The sequence below is a fragment of the Cricetulus griseus genome, chromosome 4 (assembly GCF_003668045.3).
Source record: "Cricetulus griseus strain 17A/GY chromosome 4, alternate assembly CriGri-PICRH-1.0, whole genome shotgun sequence".
In the NCBI taxonomy this organism is placed as follows: Eukaryota; Metazoa; Chordata; class Mammalia; order Rodentia; family Cricetidae; genus Cricetulus; species Cricetulus griseus.
The window spans coordinates 226,623,206-226,643,612 of record NC_048597.1 but is presented as its reverse complement, the minus strand read 5'-3'; the positions used below and the strand labels follow the sequence as shown (position 1 = coordinate 226,643,612).

Here is a 20,407-nt window from a genome sequence, read left to right as displayed (position 1 = left end):
AGGACCCCCGACATTTGCATGTGTTTCACCTTTCATGCGGGAGCAGAAGATCCATTCTGTCAGGGTCTGGGATAAAACAAATGGCCTCTGTCCATCCTGTCCCATGGAGCCCAGGGAGCCAGTTGGGGATGGGAGAGTCTTGAAAGAGGACAGTTGAGATGTTTCTTGTGTGGGAAGTGGGCAGGGTAAACTCATGATGGAACATTTTCCCTTGACCGCTGGTTTTCAGACACACACATTGCCAGTTCAGTGACATCTCCTCCCTCTCCCTCCCTCTCTCTCTCTCTCTCTCTCTTTCTCTCTCTCTCTCTCTCTCTCTGTCTCTCTCTGTCTCTCTGTCTCTCTGTCTGTCTGTCTCTCTCTCTCTCTCTCTCTCTCTCTCTCTCTCTCTCTCTCTCTCTCTCTCTCTCACACACACACACACACACCACAGTGGAGAGCATACGTGTGTACCCCAGCCACTGTCAATCATGTGTGCCTGACCAGTGATTGGCAGCTGGGAACCCTGTACACTTTGCAAATTTTGTCCTTTCCTGCTCCAGCATAGCTGGCCGACCGCCCTGCCCTCTGCCTGGGGCACCCCCTCACACACATGTCTGTGTCTTCCAGCTTCCCCCCAGGCAGCCTGAGGAGATCCTGTGCCCCCAGAAGCAGGATGAGAAGATGGCAAACTTCCTGTTACCTCGGGGCACCAGCAGCTTCCGTAGGTTCACCCGGGAGTCTCTGGCGGCCATCGAGAAGCGCATGGCGGAAAAGCAGGCCCGAGGTTCGGCCACGTCACAGGAGAGTCGTGAGGGCCTGCCAGAGGAGGAAGCTCCCCAGCCCCAGCTGGACCTGCAGGCCTCTAAAAAGCTGCCAGATCTCTATGGCAACCCACCCCGAGAGCTCATCGGGGAGCCCCTGGAAGATCTGGACCCTTTCTATAGTACCCAGAAGGTGACTGCCACCCCCTCAACACCCTCCTCACCCTTCTAGGTAGCTCCTAGGAAGACAGCAGGCAGATGGGGCTCTGCTCATGTGGGGTTCTGTGTGGGGCTGGCTCCCCTGGGCTTTGGGGGAGTGACTTACCACTGATCTATATTCCAGTCACCTTAAATTTGGAGTTCTGGGGTGAAGACATAAATAGTGGTGTTTGGGGCCCTAACTTGGGGGCAGGAAGACCACAGAAGTCTTTCCTTCTCATGTAGTGCTTTGGTGTGTACCTCTAGGGTACTCCTTCCTGTTCCTAGACGGGTGAGCACTTGGAGTAAAGCCCTGTGTGGTCTCCCTTCTAAATAAAAGTGGTGTGTGCTCCTCCCATCCTTCTGGCAGCTCAGAGAGCCAGCTGGCTCAAGCTGAGCCACAGTGGTCTCAGATTCCTGGGCCGTATGGCCTCCCCTGAACCACAGAGGCCATGAAAGGCTGAGAGGGGAGAAGAGGCCGCGACTGCTGAGGCATGGAATTGTGGGAAAGACCTGTTCTGTCATCATGGCTCCCCCGGAGAGGGAAGGGGGTGTTGTTTCTCCAAGACCCTGCCCTGGCCTCCTCTTCAGGCCACCCGACTATCCTCACTTCTGAGCCTAATTGGGGGGGGGGGTTGGTAGTGGGACAACTGGCTGGAATCTGGAGAAAGTACTTCCCTGAAGGCCAGGCACCAGAGCTATGGTCAGCTCCAAGCTAAGAGCAGAGCGAAAGACAACCGTAGTCAGTGTGAGGGTTCATGTAACGAGTGTCAGTGTGTCTGTCAGCATGGTCAGAGACAACTTTTGGGAGACTAGGAGCCTGTGTGTGTGTGTGTGTGTGTGTGTGTGTGTGTGTGTGTGTGTGTGTAGCGTGTGTCTCTCTGTGTGTGTATCTGTGTGTGTATGTGTGTGCACATACAGGGCTGCGTGTGTGATCAGCTATGGATGTGGAGACCCACACACTCAGTCCCCGCTGTCAGGAAAGCTGGCCTGGGGCTACTGTGAAGCTTCCAGAACTCCCGGTTCAAGTGACTAGAGTCAGTCAGGGTTGGGCATGAGTGTGAGAGTTATTAGGCCAGAGGTGAATTGGGTGAGTGGGTAGGTGGACTTAGGTCATGGACGGTCAGAGATGACTGGATTGGGATTGGGGTTAGGGACATGGCTGAGAGAGTCTAGGTCACCATGAGAGGAATAGAGAGGATTAGGTTGGAGTCAGATGAGACCAGTAGAGGGACAGGCAGTAGGTGAGCCTAAGGATGGAGTCCAGGCTGGGTGGGCTTCAGGCCTCTTCTCCCGTGATTATAGGTGTGTGCCACCACACCCCCTGAAAGGGTCCTGGCTGAGATGGTAATTCTGAAACTAAAGAAAATCTCAACCAACCTGACATCACCCAGACTCCACCTTCCCCCTCTTCACTCACGGCCCAGGCATGGGGTCTCACTTCCTTTCCTGCTTCCCTGCCCCTTAGCCTCGACCTGGGGCTCTGAGATGACAGCTGTCTCCCTCTGTCTACAGACCTTCATCGTGCTGAATAAGGGCAAAACCATCTTCCGATTCAGCGCCACCAATGCCTTGTACGTCCTTAGCCCCTTCCACCCCGTACGCAGAGCGGCAGTGAAGATCCTGGTACATTCATATCCTTTGCTGTTAATCCCTGTGGTCCGCCTCTGTCCTGGGCTGATACACGATGGGTGCTGGGCAAGACCCCTTACTGCTCCTGGGGCAAGCAACTGATTAGAAAAATAGAACCCCAAACTCCACCCTAGATAGTGCCTGCTCATTAACAAGATCCCTAGGGGGTATTTGGGGTGGAGGAGACTTTGAGAAAGCCATGACATCCCCTCTGCTTCTTCAAGAGGAAAAACAGCCTTGAAACCAGCAGTAGGATTCCAGAAGAAATGATGTCCTCAGCGTTGTCCTGTTTCTGGTGGCTCCAAATGTCCCCACCCACCACCACCTGGAGGTTCCCCCCACACTTCCCGCTGCCCCTTGCAGAGGCTCAGCCAAGGAAAAGCCAGGCCTTGGTAAAAAGGCCTCTAGTTTTTTCTCATGTGGGCATCTTTTGAAGGAGACAGCGCTTGCATCTGAACTAGGTGTTGACAAAATGTTTGCAGTTTGAGAGCTTCTCAAAGAACTCTGGTTAGCGTCCAATTACATAAACCGCAGCCTAAAAATGCTTCCTGCCTGCTGACAGAGCTATTGGAGTGAAGCAGTGGGGCAAAGAGTGCCAAACCAGCTCCGGGGGCCCAGTTCAGGCAGCGTCCGAAGGGGGACCAGTCCTTCTCCGCATTTCATTGTTAAGACATGCTTATTTACTTACTGTGTTCTTGTGGGGGGGTGGGGGGAATGTGGAGGTCAGAGGACAAACTGCACGGGACAGTTGTCCCCTTTCACCATGTGGGTTCCCGGGATCAAACATGGGTGGTCAAGCTTAAACAGCAAGTGCCTTTGCCACTGAACTGACTCACTGGTCCACTCGTCTCGTCTCTAGATTTCAGAGAAGGGACTTGAGGAGTCTCAGAGAGGGATGGTGCTGTCCACCAAGGCAGAGACCTCCACATTTTACTGTGAGGACTTGGGAAGCCCTTTCCGTGGCCACTGTGACCTGGCGAGGGCATGCCTGTAGTCAGTGCTGTTGTTTGTTTGGCTGGTTTGGGCTTTCTGTTGTTGTTAATTATTGCGTGTATTTATTTGCTTGTGGTGTTGGGGGAGACATCGTGGTGTGTATGTGGTCGGGGTCTTTCCACTGTGTGGAGGTGGGAGATGGAACCCAGGCTGTGAGACTTGCAAGCGCTCTTACCACTGAACCAACTCCAAGCCCTCAAGTGCCGTTGGGAATCTCAGTTATACTGCTGAGCTCCCAATGATGTCAGGTGTGGGTATAGTGAACCGGCTGGGCAGAGGTCCTCAAATCCTCCCAGCCACCTCTACCTCAACCCTGAGCATTTGCCTTTCAGAGAGTTCCCTAAGAGTGGTAAGACAGCTACCAAGTTGTCGTTCCCTCCAGAGTGTGGTCGCAGCTTTGTAGGAAGAACAGAGCTGAAGGAGGAGGAAAAAACAGTTTCCTTAGTGCTCGGAGCTGGTCTCCAGCCTGCCCTAGGGGTGTGGCCACCCCAAAGCATCCTCCAAGCTCACTCGGGGCTGCTTCTCCAGGTAGCTAACCAACCCAACAGTGTTTGGCAGCCACAAGAATCTCCAAGGATGCAGCCTAAGTCCCATGGCTCTCTCCAGGCACTGGGCTGGGACTTGCTAGGGCAGATGGGAGGCCTGAAAGCAGATGGATGAGGAAGACAGTAGGGACATTGGTGTCCTCAGCCCAGCCAGAGGGTACGCTGAGTGGTGGCTCTGAGGCTGTGAGTTGCTGGTTCTGTCTGGCAAGACCAGCCTTTAAGAGCCCTGAGCTACCTGCCTGCCTGCCTTCCCCACGACAGCCACCCCAGGGAAACAGTGTGTGTGTGTGTGTGTGTGTGTGTGTGTGTGTGTGTGTGTGTGTGTGAGAGAGAGAGAGAAGGGGGGGGGGCTCTGTGGCTGCTGTAGTGTTCCATTAATCCATTACCCCGGGGCTGGGACAATAATCTCTGACAGCGCCACCTAATGGAAGGAGGGGCTGAGATCTGTGGTGTTTGGAAGCCCACCTCAGTCCCCTCAGAGTGATGGTGTGTCCACCAGCCCCTCCCCCCCCAATCACTAGGATTTTGGTGAAGCTGCAGAGCCCTGGGTACCACCTCTGAACTTGCATTTAATTATTCCACTTCGTGACACCCAGGAAGTTTGTTTAAAAGGCAGATTTTTGGGACCTTTCTAGATCAGAATCATCAGCTAAAGACCCAGGGACCCACAAGCTCTTCACTGACACCTTCTGAAAAGTCGGGGTTTACTTTACATATCATAAAACAGTTTAGATTTATTGTTATTAATTTTAATTCTGTCTCTGGGTCTCTCGTTTGTGTGTGTGTGTGTGAGAGAGAGAGAGAGAGAGAGAGAGAGTGTGTGTATGAGTGTGTGTGTGAGTGTGTGTGTGAGAGTGTGTGTCTGTGTGTGTGTGTGTGTATGTGTGTATGAGTGTGTGGTGTGTGTGTGTGTAAGTGTGTGTGTCTGTGTGTGTGTGCTTATGGACATCAGATCCCCAGGACCTGGAGTTACAGAAGGTTGTGAGCTGCCCAATGTGAGTGGTGAGAATCAAACTCAGGTCCTTTGCAAGAACAGTACGCACTTTTAACCGCTGAGCTGTCTCACCAGCCCATAATACTTAAAGTGTGTGATCCAGTGATTTTTTTTGATGTATTTATAAGGCTGCACAATCGTCACCATTATCTACTTCTAGAAGATTCTGTCACCACCACCCCCCCATTGGGCTGAGCCTGTTCGCATTAGCAATCACAGTGCAGATCTTTTTGAGGCTCACTCTGTAGACCAGGCTGGCCTCAAACTCATTGAGATCCACCTGCCTCTGCCTCTCGAGTGCTGGGATTAAAGGTGTGCGCCACCATGCCCCAGAACACAAAGCAGTTCCGTTGGGGTTTTTAGCTTTTTGCAGAGGGTTTCACTATCTGTTCCAGGTTGACCTAGAACTCAGAACCCTCCAACCTCCACATCTGGAGTGCCAGGAAGTCATGGGCCACTGTGCCTGCCTCACAGTGAACAGTCTGAGTTCATGCTCCCAGCTGTGAGACTGCACTGTGCTTAAATTTTCACACCATTCAACTGCCCACCACGTCTATACGTGAACTAAACTGTATGGGATACTCTGCATGGGCTGGGCAAAGACCGACTTACAGAGAGGCGCAGATACATCCTGGTCTCCCGTGACGGTGAAGGCTTGGGGTGTGGCAGGCCAGTGCCATCGTTCTGTTTGGCTCTGGTCTTTGTTCTGAGCTCATGGTGCATCCCTGGGAAATTGCTGGAAAAGTAAACATGGGCATGTAGAATTGGTTTGTTCTATGTGTTTTTGTTATAATCCTGCAGAATGTGTCCCTGCCATAATGAAATAAAAGAAGCTAATGGAACTATGAATGCCACCACGGTCACATTCAGAGGGACCTCATGTTCATGCCAAGGAGCATTTTGTCTTTCTCGGTGCCCGGGATCTGCTCACAAAACCCTCCCACGTTTCTCTACCAGATTCAAATGGGCAATCAAATTGAGAGAGAGAGAGGGAGAGGGAGAGAGAGAGAGAGAGAGAGAGAGAGAGAGAGAGGTGTGTGTGTGTGTGTGTGTGTGTGTGTGTGTGTGTGTACACGTACATGTGTGCATGTTCATTGAATAGCACAAACCCATGACAGTATCCACCCATGATTAATTCGCTCCTCTTTGGGAGATTTGACTCCTGGAGATGAAGACTTAAGTGGCCCAAGTGTCAGGCGTTCTGTGTTGTTGAACAGGCAGCCCTTGCTGGCATTTTAATTGTGAGGCTGGGAGTGGGTGTTTGGGACAATGACACACAGGACTGAAGATGCTCTGCTGTGCACAGGCCTATGGAGCTGGCCTTTGCCGCTGCCCACACAAAGGGCCAGCTTGATACTGGCCTGAAGCTGGAAAGTCGATGTGTCCTGTCTGGGGATTTGGGTGACTTGTGAGTCTGGCACTGGCCCATGCTGGGCTCCTTGGGACCCTGGGTGCTTAGGGAGGAGGCCTGAAGACTAGGATCTTATAGGTAGGAAGAGATGCCTGTTGTCACACACAACAAACTTAGAGCAGCGTCAGAGCCATCCCCAAAGCCAAAGAAGCCAGGTGACACTTTCCAGATGTCAAATGGAAGGACAGGGGCCTGCTTCACCCCACCCAGGTCATCACCAGTTCTGGAAAACCTAGACAGTGTCCCCTCATCTTAATGTCCAAGTTTGTGCTCATCTGCTTAGCTACTTCCTTGAGGATGTCCACATCAGCCTGTCCACACAGCCACTCTATGTAGAGATGCCTTCTTCCCATTCTGGGGAGTTGTGAGTGGTCCACCAAGAGTGGAAAAATCCTGACTCTACAGAGAAAGGTCCTCCTGGAAGCCCACCTGCTCAGCCCCATTGGAGGCATATATCCTATTTTGTAGTATTTCAGGACATGGCTCTGCTGCCACTTACTCATGGCCAGGTGAATCTGCTCTTTAAATGACACATAGAGGCTGCAGAGATGGCAGAGTCAGTAAAGTAGTTGCCTCTCAAGCATGGGAACCTGAGCTGAATCTTCGGGATCTGTGTAAAAAGGCTGGGCACACACTTGTAATCCCAGCACTCGGGAGGCAGACTCAGGAGATTCACTGGCACTCTGGTCATCCTGCCTGGTCTATTTGGCAAGCTCCAGGCTAGTGGGAGATTCATTCTCAACAAGAAAAGGCAAATAGTACCTGAGGAATGGCACGCAAGATTGTCCCCGAGTCCACACCTGCATTAATGCCCGTGTACATGTATACACCACACACAAAATGACATCATTTCCCTGTCCCTCCTGTGTGGCACTCTCCTGCCACCTAACAGAGCCTGTCACCTGGTTTGATTTTCATGCAGCTCCATGAATAACAGGTAAGGGACTTGTTGTCAGGTGAGGGTCGAGGTGCTGTAACTAACACAAAGTCCTCCGTTCTGGAGACAGGAGAGTGGACCAGAGGGCAGCCAAATTCCTGCAGAAAGTCAGTGTTGGAGGTGACTCCTGAACCTAGGGCATGGTTTGATGGGGCCATCCTCCATCAGTGTCCCTGTGGTAGGTCCTGGGGACAGAGATTCGTTGTCATAAACACTAGCATCACAGAGCACACATCTATCATTTTACAGCTCTGGGGGCTTCTCTCCGGGTGAAAATCAAGGTATCAACCGGGCTTCATTCCCTTTTGGGGGCTCTAAGGGAGAAGTAGTTTTCTAGTTTCAGGACTGTTTCACATTCCCGAGCTCATGGCACTGGCCAGTCAGGGGCCTCAGACTCTCCTGCCTGCCCCTCTTTGTCATAAAGACCCTCCCTGTGTTGGCATTGACCCTAACTGGGTAAACCTGGAAAACTGTGCTTCCCACCTCAAGTTCTTACCTGAATCACATCTGCCTTATTGCATCTAAACAGAGTGATGGTACCAGGATCAGGAGCGGACATCTCTGGGGCAGGTCCTGCCTGCTGCAGCGACCTTCAACCTGAGCGGTCCATGTATCAGTTTTCTTGTCTCTTCAGATGGGGGCAAAGTTCACGCCTCCTAGGGTTATTAGGGGTCAGATTGGTTCATGGGCGAGCCTGGCTCCTAGGAGGGGCTCAGGGAATATCTGCCATGGCCACCATCCCATAGGTACTGCAGAAACATTCTGAGATTCTCTGCACTTCAGCAGTGAACCCTTGGAAACTGAGGAGGCTGGTTGAGGGTTTGTAAGTGGTTCGCCCAGTGAGAGAAGTTAAATCACGTCACAGAGCCTGGTGTGGAGGCTTGTCAGAGACAGAGATGGGATGTTAAGATGAGTGTCTGAACCCTGAGAGACAGACAGGAGGACAGGCCTGGCCGTGGTGACTGTTCTGATGTGATTTCTGTTGCAGTGATAAAACACTGGCCTAAAGCAACATAGGAGAGGGCAAGGTTTGTCTCAGCTTATGCATTACAGTCCACTGCCGAGGGAAGCCAGGGCAGGAACTTAAAGGCAGAAACCATGGAGGCCGCTGCCTGCTGCCTTGCAGGTAGACTTCGGCTTAGCTAGCTTCCTTATATAACCCAGGACCACCGTCTGCCCATAGGATGCCCATGGGATGGACTGGTCCCTCTTGCATCTCTGATCCATCAAGACAGCCCTCCACAGACATGCCCATAGGTCAGTCTGATCTCAGCAGTTCCTCAATTGAGGCTTTTCTCTTATGGCTTGGCTGCGCCAAGTTGGCAGTTAAAGCTACCCATGGCAATGGCCTTACCACAGCTGAGTATTGCACTGAGGTAGGAACCCGGGGCCTGGAGAGTTGCTCTCCCTGGATAAACAGACCTGTAGGCAAGCCCTGAGTTCATAAGGGGGCCCGATTACCTCTCATTTTTATGAGAAACTGGAGAATTAATTGTAGATGGGAGGCTGCTTTTCTCATTAACTAGGTTTTCTGAAATCCTAGAGGCAGAAGGGGTATTCACCTGGCGGGATCCCCACGCATACACACTGCAGTTAGCGCAGGCATCACTAAGTGCTAGCCTGGGACCAGGCTGGGGCTGCCCTGGAGTCTCTGTTTGGCAGCTGTGTGCTCAGGGCTGAGGGCTGGGCTGTGGTGTGCCAAGCCTGGAGGTGGCCATAGGAGTGGTCGGTGCAGCCAGGCTCCTGGGGTACCTGCCCCTCTGAGGCCCAGGGTCTGATCCTTGCTCCTCTGTCTTGCAGAGGCAAGGGATAGAGTGAAGGAAGTCAGGCAGAGTTTTGTCCAGCCTAAAGCAACAGCTAGGACACACAGCCAGAGTTGGAGCAGGGGGTGGGGAGTAGAGAATACCTGGGGTCCCACAAAGATCACCAGGACACAATGATAGTGTTTGCAGAGCCCCCTTCTTGGGAAGGAGCCACAGGCTAAAATGGGGATGTCCGGCCTCTGGGTGTTGGGGTGGTCTGTGAGGGCTGCGAGCTTTCTGCTAAGGGAACTTTTAAAGAGCAAGAAGTGCAGGGCATAGCTATGACCAGAGTGAGAGGCAGGGGCAGTGACCAGAAGCACACAGGAAATACTCACCCCCCCACACACACACACACCTAGCAGGTCACCTCCAGATATGTGCTTCGAAGCTAAACCCTGAGGAGAGGGAAACCTGGGACCCTGCCTGTCCTCCTGGCATTCCTTAAACTGAAGATCAGTTTATAAAGCTTGTCTCCCCCCCATGTGACTCAGGGCAGGAGTCAACCCTCAGGTCTGGGGTGCCTCTTCACTCCACACTGGGTCCCACAGAGAGCTCTGTGAAAGATGCAGTGTCCAGCTTGTCTGATGCTTACTAAGAGCTATGGAAAAGGGCAGGCTCTGACAGCAAGCGCGCTGGAGGGGACTGAGATCAGACTTCTCTGAAGGGAGGGTGTGGTGCAAAAGAACCCAGCACCTGCCTGCCAGTGACAACACCAGGCCAGCCTGTCAGCAGTTATGGCTATGGCAGCTTGGCTGTCCCTTCTCATGGCTTTCTGTGAGGCCTCTTCTGAGGCTTTCTTTGGGCCCACTCTGGATTTGTGAATGGAACTTCTGTGGCTTCCTGCAGCCCCTCCATGGCTTTCTGTAGCTTTATGGGTAGAGTTTTCCCCATGGGTTCTTGTGGTACCGTCCGTGGCTGTTTGTAGGTGAAGGTTTCTCTGTGGGTCCCTAGTGAGGATTTGTGGGTAGGCCCTCTGTGCCCTCCTTAACTCCGTGCCACGCTCTTCAGCATGTTCATCATGTGTACCATCCTGACCAACTGTGTGTTCATGGCCCAGCATGACCCTCCACCTTGGACCAAATATGTTGAGTGAGTATCTCCGAGGGCCCTCCTCCTGCCCCATTCCTCCCTTTTCTGTCTCATGCCATGGGCCCTGGGGTTGCCGAGCTATGGAGGGTGGCCTTTGCCCAGCCTCTGCGCTCTTGCACTCTCAGCCTCATCGCATGCTTGTTCTAAGTTTGGGGCCTCAGAGGCAGGAACTCGGCAAACTGGCAATGTGGGGAGTTTTGTCACCCCTAAAGAGGGACATGCCAGGCACTGTCACAAGATCCGTAAGCATCCTCTCCATTAACCCCCTGACAAGGGGGTCAGCACAGCCCCTGTCCCATTTGGAAGATGGGCACACTGAGAATTGGAGTCCAGCTGACCTGACATACATCTGGGGACATGGTGGCAGGAAGGCGAGGGCTGTTCCCGCTCTGGTACTGTCGCCTTGGCCCGTGTCCGGGTCCTGCCTCCTGCAGTCTTTTGCAGCATTAGAAGACTGCTTTGGAGTCTTCCCTTCCTGAAGAAATGTCCAACTCCTCCAGGTCTAAGCAGACTTGGCAGGCCCTTACCACACTTAGCTCCCGGTTTCTGGAACTCTCTAGAAGGTGCAACAGCCTCTCTTACAAGAGTGGCTTACACAAAGGATCATTCAGGGCTGTTGTGGCTGTGTCTAGCTGCTCTGAAGCCTAAGATGCCACCCTCTCCCAGCCCACAGGCATTTTGGATAGCTCGGGCTGCAGAAGGCAGAAAGCACCCAGCTGCATTGTACACTAGAAGACCTGTGTTCCCTTCAGCCCAGAGTAGGCAGCTAGAGCCCTGGCCCTGAAGGTACTTGAGGGTACCCCTGGTTCCCATCACTAGTTGTAGAGACTCCACAGACATGGGGAAGGTTCAGTGACTTTCCTATCCATGATGTCGACCTGGCAGTCACCATATGCCTGTGAACGTGACCCCCTCCCCAAGGTGGAGTGAGGAGCACTTGCAGCAAGCGACAAAGTGCAGAGTTCCCTAGACACATGAGAGTCTCTGTGAAGCAAATGGTCGGGGGACTTGTTGGCTAGACTGCAGCCCTTACTAGAGCTCTATCTCGGGCACAGCCTGTTGTGATGACTCTGGTATGAGGAGCTTCCCCGGGGCTTACACCATGTGGGAAGCTTAAGACCCCAGCCCCTGGGCTCCAGTCCCCCTGAGAGCCCTTGCTGGCCTCTCCTCCCCAGGTATACCTTCACTGCCATCTACACCTTTGAGTCCCTGGTCAAGATTCTAGCTCGAGGCTTCTGCCTGCATGCCTTCACCTTCCTCCGGGACCCATGGAACTGGCTAGACTTCAGCGTGATAGTCATGGCGTAAGTATCCACTCAGTGTACCAGGGTGCGTCACACCAGCTATGTGGGCTGGGAGTAGGGTTTTGTGCGCTGTGTCCTGGGCTTTCTGGGCTTCTCTGCTGAGGTTCACATGAGTTATATATGCCATAGCCGAGCCCCTGCCTTGCTCTACAGCAATTTGAAGACAAGATGGAGACTTAGCTGCTTGTTCTAGTGGGGCAAGGCAGGTCCATCAGGGACTCAAAGTGCTTGAGTACTGGGCTCATCTGGGAACCACAACAGCCCTGTGTTAAAGAGACATCACTGATGTTAATATTCCATGTCTTGGTGTTTGGACTAAGGTCAAGTGAAGAGTCTGCTCTAGACATTCAGGAGACTAAAGCTGAAAGACTGCCATGAGTTTGAGACCAGCACAGGCTGCATAGTGAGTTTGAGGTGAGCTTGTTTTAGCAAGACTTTACCTCAGAAGATGGGGTGGGGGAGTTGATTCTGCTCTAGCATCCTTTATGCTGTCCAACAAGAAATCCAGCCCCAGATCCCACTGTGACCAGTGACCTGGAGTCCAAGGTAATTAATAGTGAAATTGCAGTAGAGAAGCCTGGGGAAGCAGCCAGCTTCCCCTAGAACCTGTGCCAGGAGATTGCCTGTTTGGCCTTTCTCAAAGCCACTGACCCAGCTCCAAGAGTCCTCCTCACAACAGCCACGGAGGCATGCTAGAGGGAGCCAGCCACGTTCAGTCTTTTGACATTGCAAGATGATATAATCATCTCTAAAGTACACACTCCAAACCACACCAAATTGATATTTTAAACAAGTTTACAGTTTTCTGTTGAGCCCCATTCATCATCCAGCCCCATGGCTCTGTGCAGCCTCTGGATGCAGGTGTGATGTCTCTCTTAGTCACGTTTTACCAGCAAGAAAACTAGTGCCTGGAACAGGACACACAGGGAGCCCACCACAAAGGTGATCGTGACCCCAGACCTACTGTAACCCCAGCTACAGCCTCATTTCCTTCCCTCGGGGACACTTGCAGAGAGATCAGGGTTGAGGCGTCCTCCCGGTCCACATACCTGGCTCTAGTGAGGCAGCTGGTCAGGACAGGGCTGCTATGTTGAAGTCCTGGTCAAGAACTGAGCCGGCAGACCCTTCATGGGAGCTGAGGGCCTGGTGTGTGACAGACTGAGCTCTGTACCTCAGCAAAGAGCATGCACAGGGAGTTGTACCCCATGCCAGTGCAAGTCCTGGATTCCCCTGGAACGGAAGAGGTTGGTGGGATCAGAGCTCACTTTAGTTCCCACTGTCTTGGACTCTTGAATGCACCTGAGCTATGCTGTAGGGGACAGTGAGCTAAAAGAGGAGCTGGGCTCTTGGGGTGTTTTGGGACACTCTCGGGCTAGATGGAGAGCCTGGTGGGTAGACATTTTATCTGAGGCTATTTCTAGGTATATGTAAACTGACTCCAGGTCTCCCATTTTACAGATAGGGAAGCAGGCTCAGAGACAATATACCACCTCCCCAAAGTGTTGCTTCACGCCTGGATGGAGCTGAATGAGCAAAGGGAAAAATAGTAGGACATGAAGTTGGAGAGTGGTGTGTTGGGGGTAGAGCATACTGTCTGTCCTCCAGGGTCAGGTAAGAGCCAGGCAGGATGAGAACCACTAGGGGAAGAGAGCTGCAGGGCTGTGAGATGACAGAGCTACTGTGTGGACCACAGATGAGCTGGAAATGGGCAGAAACAGACAACAGCTAGTAGTCTCCTGTCATAGCCAGGAGTGAGAGGAGTGGCTGAGACCATCGTCTGAGCAGCATGGAGGAGCCTGGTCAGTGGTGGGCCTTTTGAAGGTGTGACTGGTGGGTTTTGCTTGTAACAGATGGTTGGCTGGCAATGCTACTTGTGGAAATGGAGACTCTGAGGGAGGAGCCAGCTGAAGGAAGGAGGGAGTCAGGAGTACAGTTGGGGATATCTTAGTTGTGGAAGATACAATAGGATCTTCCAGCCTGGAGTTTGGGAGAGTGATCCAAGGGGAGGAATCAATTGGGAGCCACTGGGGACTGAAGACATTGAAAGCCAGACAAGATAACCTAGGTCGGAGCATGGCTGTAGCTGGTTCTGTGAAAAGCACCAACATCTGTAGGTCAAGAAACTGGGGTGGGGAGTGCCAGAGAAATTGTTCAGTCATCAAGAGGGCTTTCTGCTCTTCAAAAGGAGGAACAGGTTCAGTTCACACATTTTGAGTGGCTCACAACCACCTGCAGCTCCAGTTCCAGGGGACCCGATGCCCTGTCCTGTTGTCCACAGGCACTGCACACACAGGGTGCACATTCACACACCCAGGCACATGCTTGTGCGCGTGCACACACACACACATACACACATACACACACACACACACACACACACACACACACACACACACACACACACACAAATAAGCAAATACTTTTTTTAAAGGGGGAGAGCAGAGGAATTGGTGAGAGAGCTTAATGATTAAGAACACTGGTTGTTCTTCCAGAAGGCCTGGGTTCAATTCCCAGCACTCATAGTGGCTCTCTGTAACTCCAGTTCCAGAGGATCCGATGCCCTCTTCTGGCCTGTGTGGGAGTATGAGGCATGCACGTGGCATACAGACATACACTCACATATATAATGTAATGTAATGTAAGCCACACACTCACATATATAATGTAAAGGAGGGGATGGTGCACAAAGTGGGACCCAGAGAGAACTGGCCAGCTGTGGGGAGGACACCCAGGAGAGTGGTACCCAAAAGCCAAGAAGGAAGGACATTCAATGAGAGCATACCAGGAAGATGCCGCCGACGGTCGTGACAGATGGGCAGATGCAACCGCAGAGGGCCTGTGGGCCTGTGAGTGGGGTGGGAGGCTCTGCACCTGGGTAGACAGGGTCTGGGGTGGGGAAGGAAGCGTGAAATGAGGGTCTCTAACTCATGGAGTGTCTGTGAAACAAGACAGAAAATGGCATGGTGTCCAGAGGGAAACGGGAAGGACTGGGAAAGAGGAGCAACTAATGGAAGTGATCCCAGAGAGAGGGGACCTCTGGTGAAGGCCGGGGGTGAGGGCGCCCTGAGCCAGAGGGACTCGGGTGCTGAGGAGGGGCATTGACCTTCAGCCGGGAGGCAGAATTCTGGCTGGAGGTGGAGGCAGATTGGCAGGGCTGATGAGGAGAGGAGAAGGCATCTCTCCTCTGATTGCCTCTATTTTCTCTGTGAAGTGATGATCAGTGCGAAGGGAGTTGCGGGGGGCGAGTCTGGGGTTTGAGAGGGGAACTTGTCAGACCCAAGGCTTCACTGTCCTGGTGTTTGGAGTGGTGGCAGGCTGGGCTCTGGTTCTGGGGTCTCTGAAGGATGTGGGGGTGACCAGGAATCCACAGAGCATAGAGAATGTCAGGCAAGAAAGTGTTCAACATCTGCCTCCTACTTCCCCATCCTGGAGCCTGCGGAATTACCGTGGAGAGGCAGCTATATGTACTCCAGGGAAAGCCGTCACCCAGGCCAGCTCGCCCGGAGATCAGCCCTGGCGTCTAGAGGTGCTGTCTCTGTGTGGCTTCACATCACTGGCAAGTCCTACAGGACCCTGTCTCGAGAGAGTCCCTGACCCCTTCCCCCGTGGAATTCCATGGCCAACCACTCCTTCTTCTGGGAACCATGAAGAAAATGTGATGTGTTTCCCAATGAATCCAGTCATACCTGTGCTGAGAACAGGCAGGACAGGGGATCTGGACTTGATTCTTGCATAGGCACATTTCTGGGCATCTAGAGAAATAGCCTACCCACTTGTGCCAGGACTGCACGGACTGCTGGAATGCCAGCTCTCTGTCACTAGTCGACCCTGCACCAAAGCTTTGGCGCATGCCCACTGTGCCTCATGAAAGCCGGCAGTCCCCACCTCTGAGATATATACTGCTATAATGAAATGAGCGCACAGGACCTTCAGAGGAGTCTTGGGTGGGGCAGAATTGAATGAAGTGAAACAACATCCAGCCCTCCCTTTGGGGAAACTGAGGCTCAGAGGCAATCTTCCTGCCCATAATGATAGAGTCAGCAGCTACCCTGGGTGTCCCAGCTCCTTGCCGGGGATGGATGAGAGAGCCACCCATCCCAGCGCACTCTCCTTGCCAGGTTTCCCTCTGACACCCCATCCAGTTTAGAAGCTGGTGCAGGGGGTGCTGGGAACCTTGTCAGGCTCAGATCCCTGTCCAGCATCCAGAGATTTTCCTGCCCCCCCCCAAGCTGGGCATTACCTGCCAGTTAATAGCCTCCCACCTTCTGGGGTTGTTATGGAAACCAAACCTGGAGGGAAAGGAGGGAGGGCACAGAGGAGGGGGCCAGTCGCCACAGGAGCTAACAGCGTGGGCTGCACTGTCTCAGGGTGAGGGTGGAGCAGGGGAAGTCCAGCATGTGCTGTTCCTTGGAGATTCTCAGCCCCCAGAAAGCCCGCAGTGTGCTGGCGGTGGTGTGACTGTGCAGAACTCTCACCCATTACCCTCTTTCCGTATCAGGCCCATCATCTTACCCAGTTGCCTACCACTGGCCAGCCACTCAGCCAGCCAAGAGGTAGACTGGCTTGGGGGAGAGTGTTGCTCACCCCTCACACATTCTGTTGACATCACTTATAAAACAGGCTGTCTGCTATGAAAAGGTCTCCCTTGTTCTGCCACAGTTGGAAGCTCCAAGAGAGGCCTCAGTGGAAACCCAGTATTCCTTTGGTGGGAGGTGGCCAAGTTCTGTTTAGGTAGAGTGAAAACAGCCAGTAGCCACCCGGTCACATGGTGGTCCCAGACACACCTGCCCTCCTCCCTCAGCTCTGGTTGCTCCTGCGGGACTTCCTCTAACCCCAGGCTGGCCTTCCAGACAAATATCACCAGCAGTTATGTCTCATTTCCAGCCATATGATGGTGGCAAGCCCACCAGGGAATAGCTGCCAGCAGCCTGTCCATATCACCCAGGGGTCCCGGCTCCTTTGCACTCAGTACTCACTCCTGAACAGGCAGCACTGGCTTCCTGGATCCTTGGAGGCAGGGTTAAGCAGGACCTTCTCTGAGACATCAGCAGACAAACCAGGCCTTTCAGGGACAGGAGGGGGGAAGCAAGATGGCCTGTCCCCTCCTTTTCTTGTACACTTGCTCTCCTCACTCCCTGTAACCAGGAGAGGTAGCCTTGAAAACACCAAGGTGCAGGAGAGGAGCTAGCAGCACAGACCACCCCCAGGAGACCAACAATGGGGATTGGTTTCTTGAACATGAGCCATGTCTTCCGTGGAATGGCAATGTCACCAACATTTCAGACTCAACTTCAAAGCCCTGTGGCAGTCTGGACAGAGACTGGGAGAGGGAACTAAGGACAGAGGTCTGGGGGACCTGAGCCATCCAGGAGAAGGGAGGAAGTCTAAAGATACAAGAGGAGAGTGTGTATCAAGTTAACCATTGTATAGGGAGCGGCCAGAACAAGGGAGGTGATTTCTGCTCCCCAGTGGATGGTGGGGTGTTTCTGACTGCTGTGATGGAGTCTGTAAACTGAAACAAGGCTGGAGAATGGAATGGAAATGATGTCACAGGAAACACCTTGGGTGGCCAGAAGAAGGAAGGCGTCAGGAATAATGCATGCCTAAGAAGGGAGCCTGTGTAGACGGATGGATCCCAAGAGTGAACAGAGCTAGGCCAAGCTGGACAGCCTTACCAGTTGGTGTAGACACCAACAGCTCCGGGAAGGATTCGGAAGTGTGAATTCTGCAGGCCTGGACACTCTTCAAGTACTGCAGGGCTGGTGACCTGACCTGACACCACCCAGACACCTGGGCCAGACACACTTGGTTCAACATCAGACACCCCGAGTTTGACATCCTTTGTTAAACACCAGACACCTTCAGTTAAATGTCACATACCCTGAATGTGAGGCCTTTGGTTAAATATCACAGGTCATTTGCCACTGGCCCTAGGGCCTTGGTCACATACCGTACAGTCACCTCTCCAATATCTTTGTGATCACGTGGCCTGCCCAGTGCACGCATGGTCACATGTTCTGCTTGGGCAGGTGCCTTCTGTGCAACTGGAGGCCACAAATGGTCTACTGTCCACATTCAAGATGAGAGTCTCATAGCCACTCAGCCCTGTCAAACATCCCTCAGACCCATGCAAGACAGAGCCTACGGAGACAGCACCTCCCATCACAGGAATGGTTTCCTCCATGAATTCCCATGCCATGTCTTGTGACATCACAGTTCCTAATCATTCCCTGCACAGATCTGTGGCTAGGAAGAGCAAGTGGCCTCAGCCGGGGCTTCAGAGTCAGTCAAGTGATGAATGATGAGAGTTTGGACAGTGCAAAGAAACACCAGTAAGCCCAGAAGCCCACATACTTCCAGCATTGCCTCCTGGGGCTTTCCCCACCACACACCAATGCATCCCCACCCTTGATCCCCAGAGTAGTTGCCTCCCAGCACCAGCTGATCTCAGGACCACCATGGAGAAGGCTGTCTGGGAGCTTTCTGTGAGCGTCCTTAAGGCTCCTAGTCTGAGATCATGGGTCAAGAGGAAAGGCCAGGGGAGGACCCAAGTCTGCCACCTCACCCCACAGTAGGACCAGGAGTGGGGAGGGGTGGGCACACTGCAGGAAAAGGGGGGAGAGGGAGAGGGGTGGGCACGCTGCTCTCCGCTTCGTAACTTGCGGTAACTGTGGTTTGGTCCCACAGGTATGTATCAGAAAATATAAAGCTAGGCAATTTGTCGGCTCTTCGAACTTTCAGAGTCCTGAGAGCCCTGAAAACTATTTCGGTCATCCCAGGTAAGAGCAGGGTTGCCTACCAACCTCAGCCACAAGTGACTCTCTCTTTGTTTCCCGCCCCTCCTCCTCTGGCTGTCTCCTGTTGGTCTGCTGTCACTGTGTCGTGTGTGAATCTCCCTTGTTACAGATACACAACTGAATTTGTGGACCTGGGCAATGTCTCTGCCTTACGCACCTTCCGAGTCCTCCGGGCCCTGAAAACTATATCAGTCATTTCAGGTGAAAAAGCAGGTTAAACGCCAAGGCTGAGGGACACGCCTGGGCCTTTCCAGCCACCTGGGAGCCACGGCTGCCCCCCAGAAGGCGCTTCAGATGTGCCTGTCACCAGAATACCTTTCCCAGAGGCCGGGGCGGTGGAAGAATGGCCCTGGAACCTCAGAGTGGGCTCTGGGCTGTCCACCCCAGCCAAGCCCACTCTCAGACACCAGGAGCACAGAACAGCCCAGGACAAGACGGGGCTGATCCCCAGTTCTTCCCAAAATACCCAATTGTTTCTCCAAACTGAATTCTGCTGCTTTCCTAGTGATAAGCTGGACGCACGTCATGCGCAGCCAAAAAGAATGGTGTGTGAGGGAACTTGGCTCACCCCTAGCAGTCTTTTGGGCCTGAGTGCCAGATCCCAGCCTGCTGTCCCCTATGGTGACACGTGAAAGCCTCTCCCCCCCCCCCCCACCATCTTATGACATGAAGCGTACTCTGTGGACAGGCATGATAGGGCCTTGGCGTCTACCAGCCCTCGCTGCATGGCGCAGTAGAGGGTTAGCAAACCGTGCATGGTAGCCTCGGGAAGAAATCCTCCTTGACAGATGTTGGCAACTATCCCCAGGATATATATGTAGGTCCAGACAGCGTCGGCAGTCACCATTCCGCTTATCCACACAGGAAAGTACTCAGAGGCCCATGTGTGTACAGAGTTGGTGCTAAAGGTGCCACCACTCACCCTGACCCCTGAAACCTCTTACTCACCTTCTAGTTCACTCTTCCCAGGTTGGCATGAGCTCAAACTGCTTGTATGGACTTGTTCTAGAGGAGCAGTGACCAGAACCTAGGAGGCCCTGAGAGTACACTGTCCTCAAAACTGGGCAAGAACTTTTTAAGAAGGTAGTTGGGGAATTGGCTCAGGGGGGTGAGAAGCATATTGCACAACCTTGAGGACCTGAGTTTCGATCCCCAGAAGCCACATTAAAAAGCTGGTAGTTGTACCATGTGCCTGTGATCTCAGGCCAGGGGGGCAAGGTAGGTAGATCTTGGGGACTCACTAGCCAGCAGGTCTAGCAGAAATGGTAAACTTTAGGCTCCATAAGAGACCCTGACACAATAAGGTGTGGAGTTAGAGGACACCGGACTGCCTCAGAGTTGAAGAACTTCCTGGACTAATGATTGGCTCTACTCCCAGAGGACAATGTTGGTGACTTCCAGGCCTGTTGCTACCCTCAAGGCATAAGGAGGCCAGCTCTGAGCTCACATCAGAAAACCAGAGACCCCTGGTCATGGGTTAGTGATTTTATAAGCGGAACTCCTGACCATTTTGTGTTTAGGCTGAATCTCCAAATGTCTCTCCTGGCCTCTGAAGCCACTTAGTACGTACGCAGGGAAAACCATGTCTTCCCAGTGTCTGCACTAGTATCCCAGGTTCCTGCCGTGGCTAGGCAACCCCTCAGGAGCTCCCATGAAAGCAAGTGTCACCAGCTGAATTAAAGTCTGCAATTTCAGCTGCCCAGGAGACTGAGATGGGAGACAAAGACTGCCTTAGCTACAGAATGAGTTCAAGGCCAGACCAGGAACTTGTCTCAAGTTTTAAAATAAATAAAAGAACTAGGGATGCAGATGGTTATAGAATGCTTGCTTAGGGTATCAAAGACCCGAGTTCAATTCCCTAGCACTACAGAAAGACACACAGTAGAGAGAGGTTTTAACAAGCCTTTTGAAGCCACCAGTCCCAAAGTGAGGCAGCACAAATCAGTCCCCAAAGTGGCTGTA

General features: G+C 52.8%; 1 protein-coding gene across 10 annotated transcripts in view; it reads left to right on the top strand.

Moving 5' to 3' along the window:
• The first annotated feature begins 663 nt into the window (after nt 1-663).
• Scn5a (sodium voltage-gated channel alpha subunit 5) overlaps nt 664-20,407 on the top strand; it is a 75,879-nt gene continuing 56,135 nt past the window's right edge. For 6 of the 10 annotated variants that reach the window (XM_035444063.1, XM_035444060.1, XM_035444061.1 and 3 more), the window contains exons 1-5: nt 664-936; nt 2,457-2,575; nt 10,255-10,344; nt 11,520-11,648; nt 18,336-18,427. In XM_035444063.1, coding sequence (XP_035299954.1) covers nt 664-936; nt 2,457-2,575; nt 10,255-10,344; nt 11,520-11,648; nt 18,336-18,427 — 703 coding nt within the window. Of the gene's footprint in view, nt 937-2,456; nt 2,576-10,254; nt 10,345-11,519; nt 11,649-18,335; nt 18,428-18,554; nt 18,647-20,407 lie in introns of all 10 variants that reach the window. The other 4 variants (XM_035444062.1, XM_035444057.1, XM_035444055.1 and 1 more) reach the window with 1 other exon arrangement.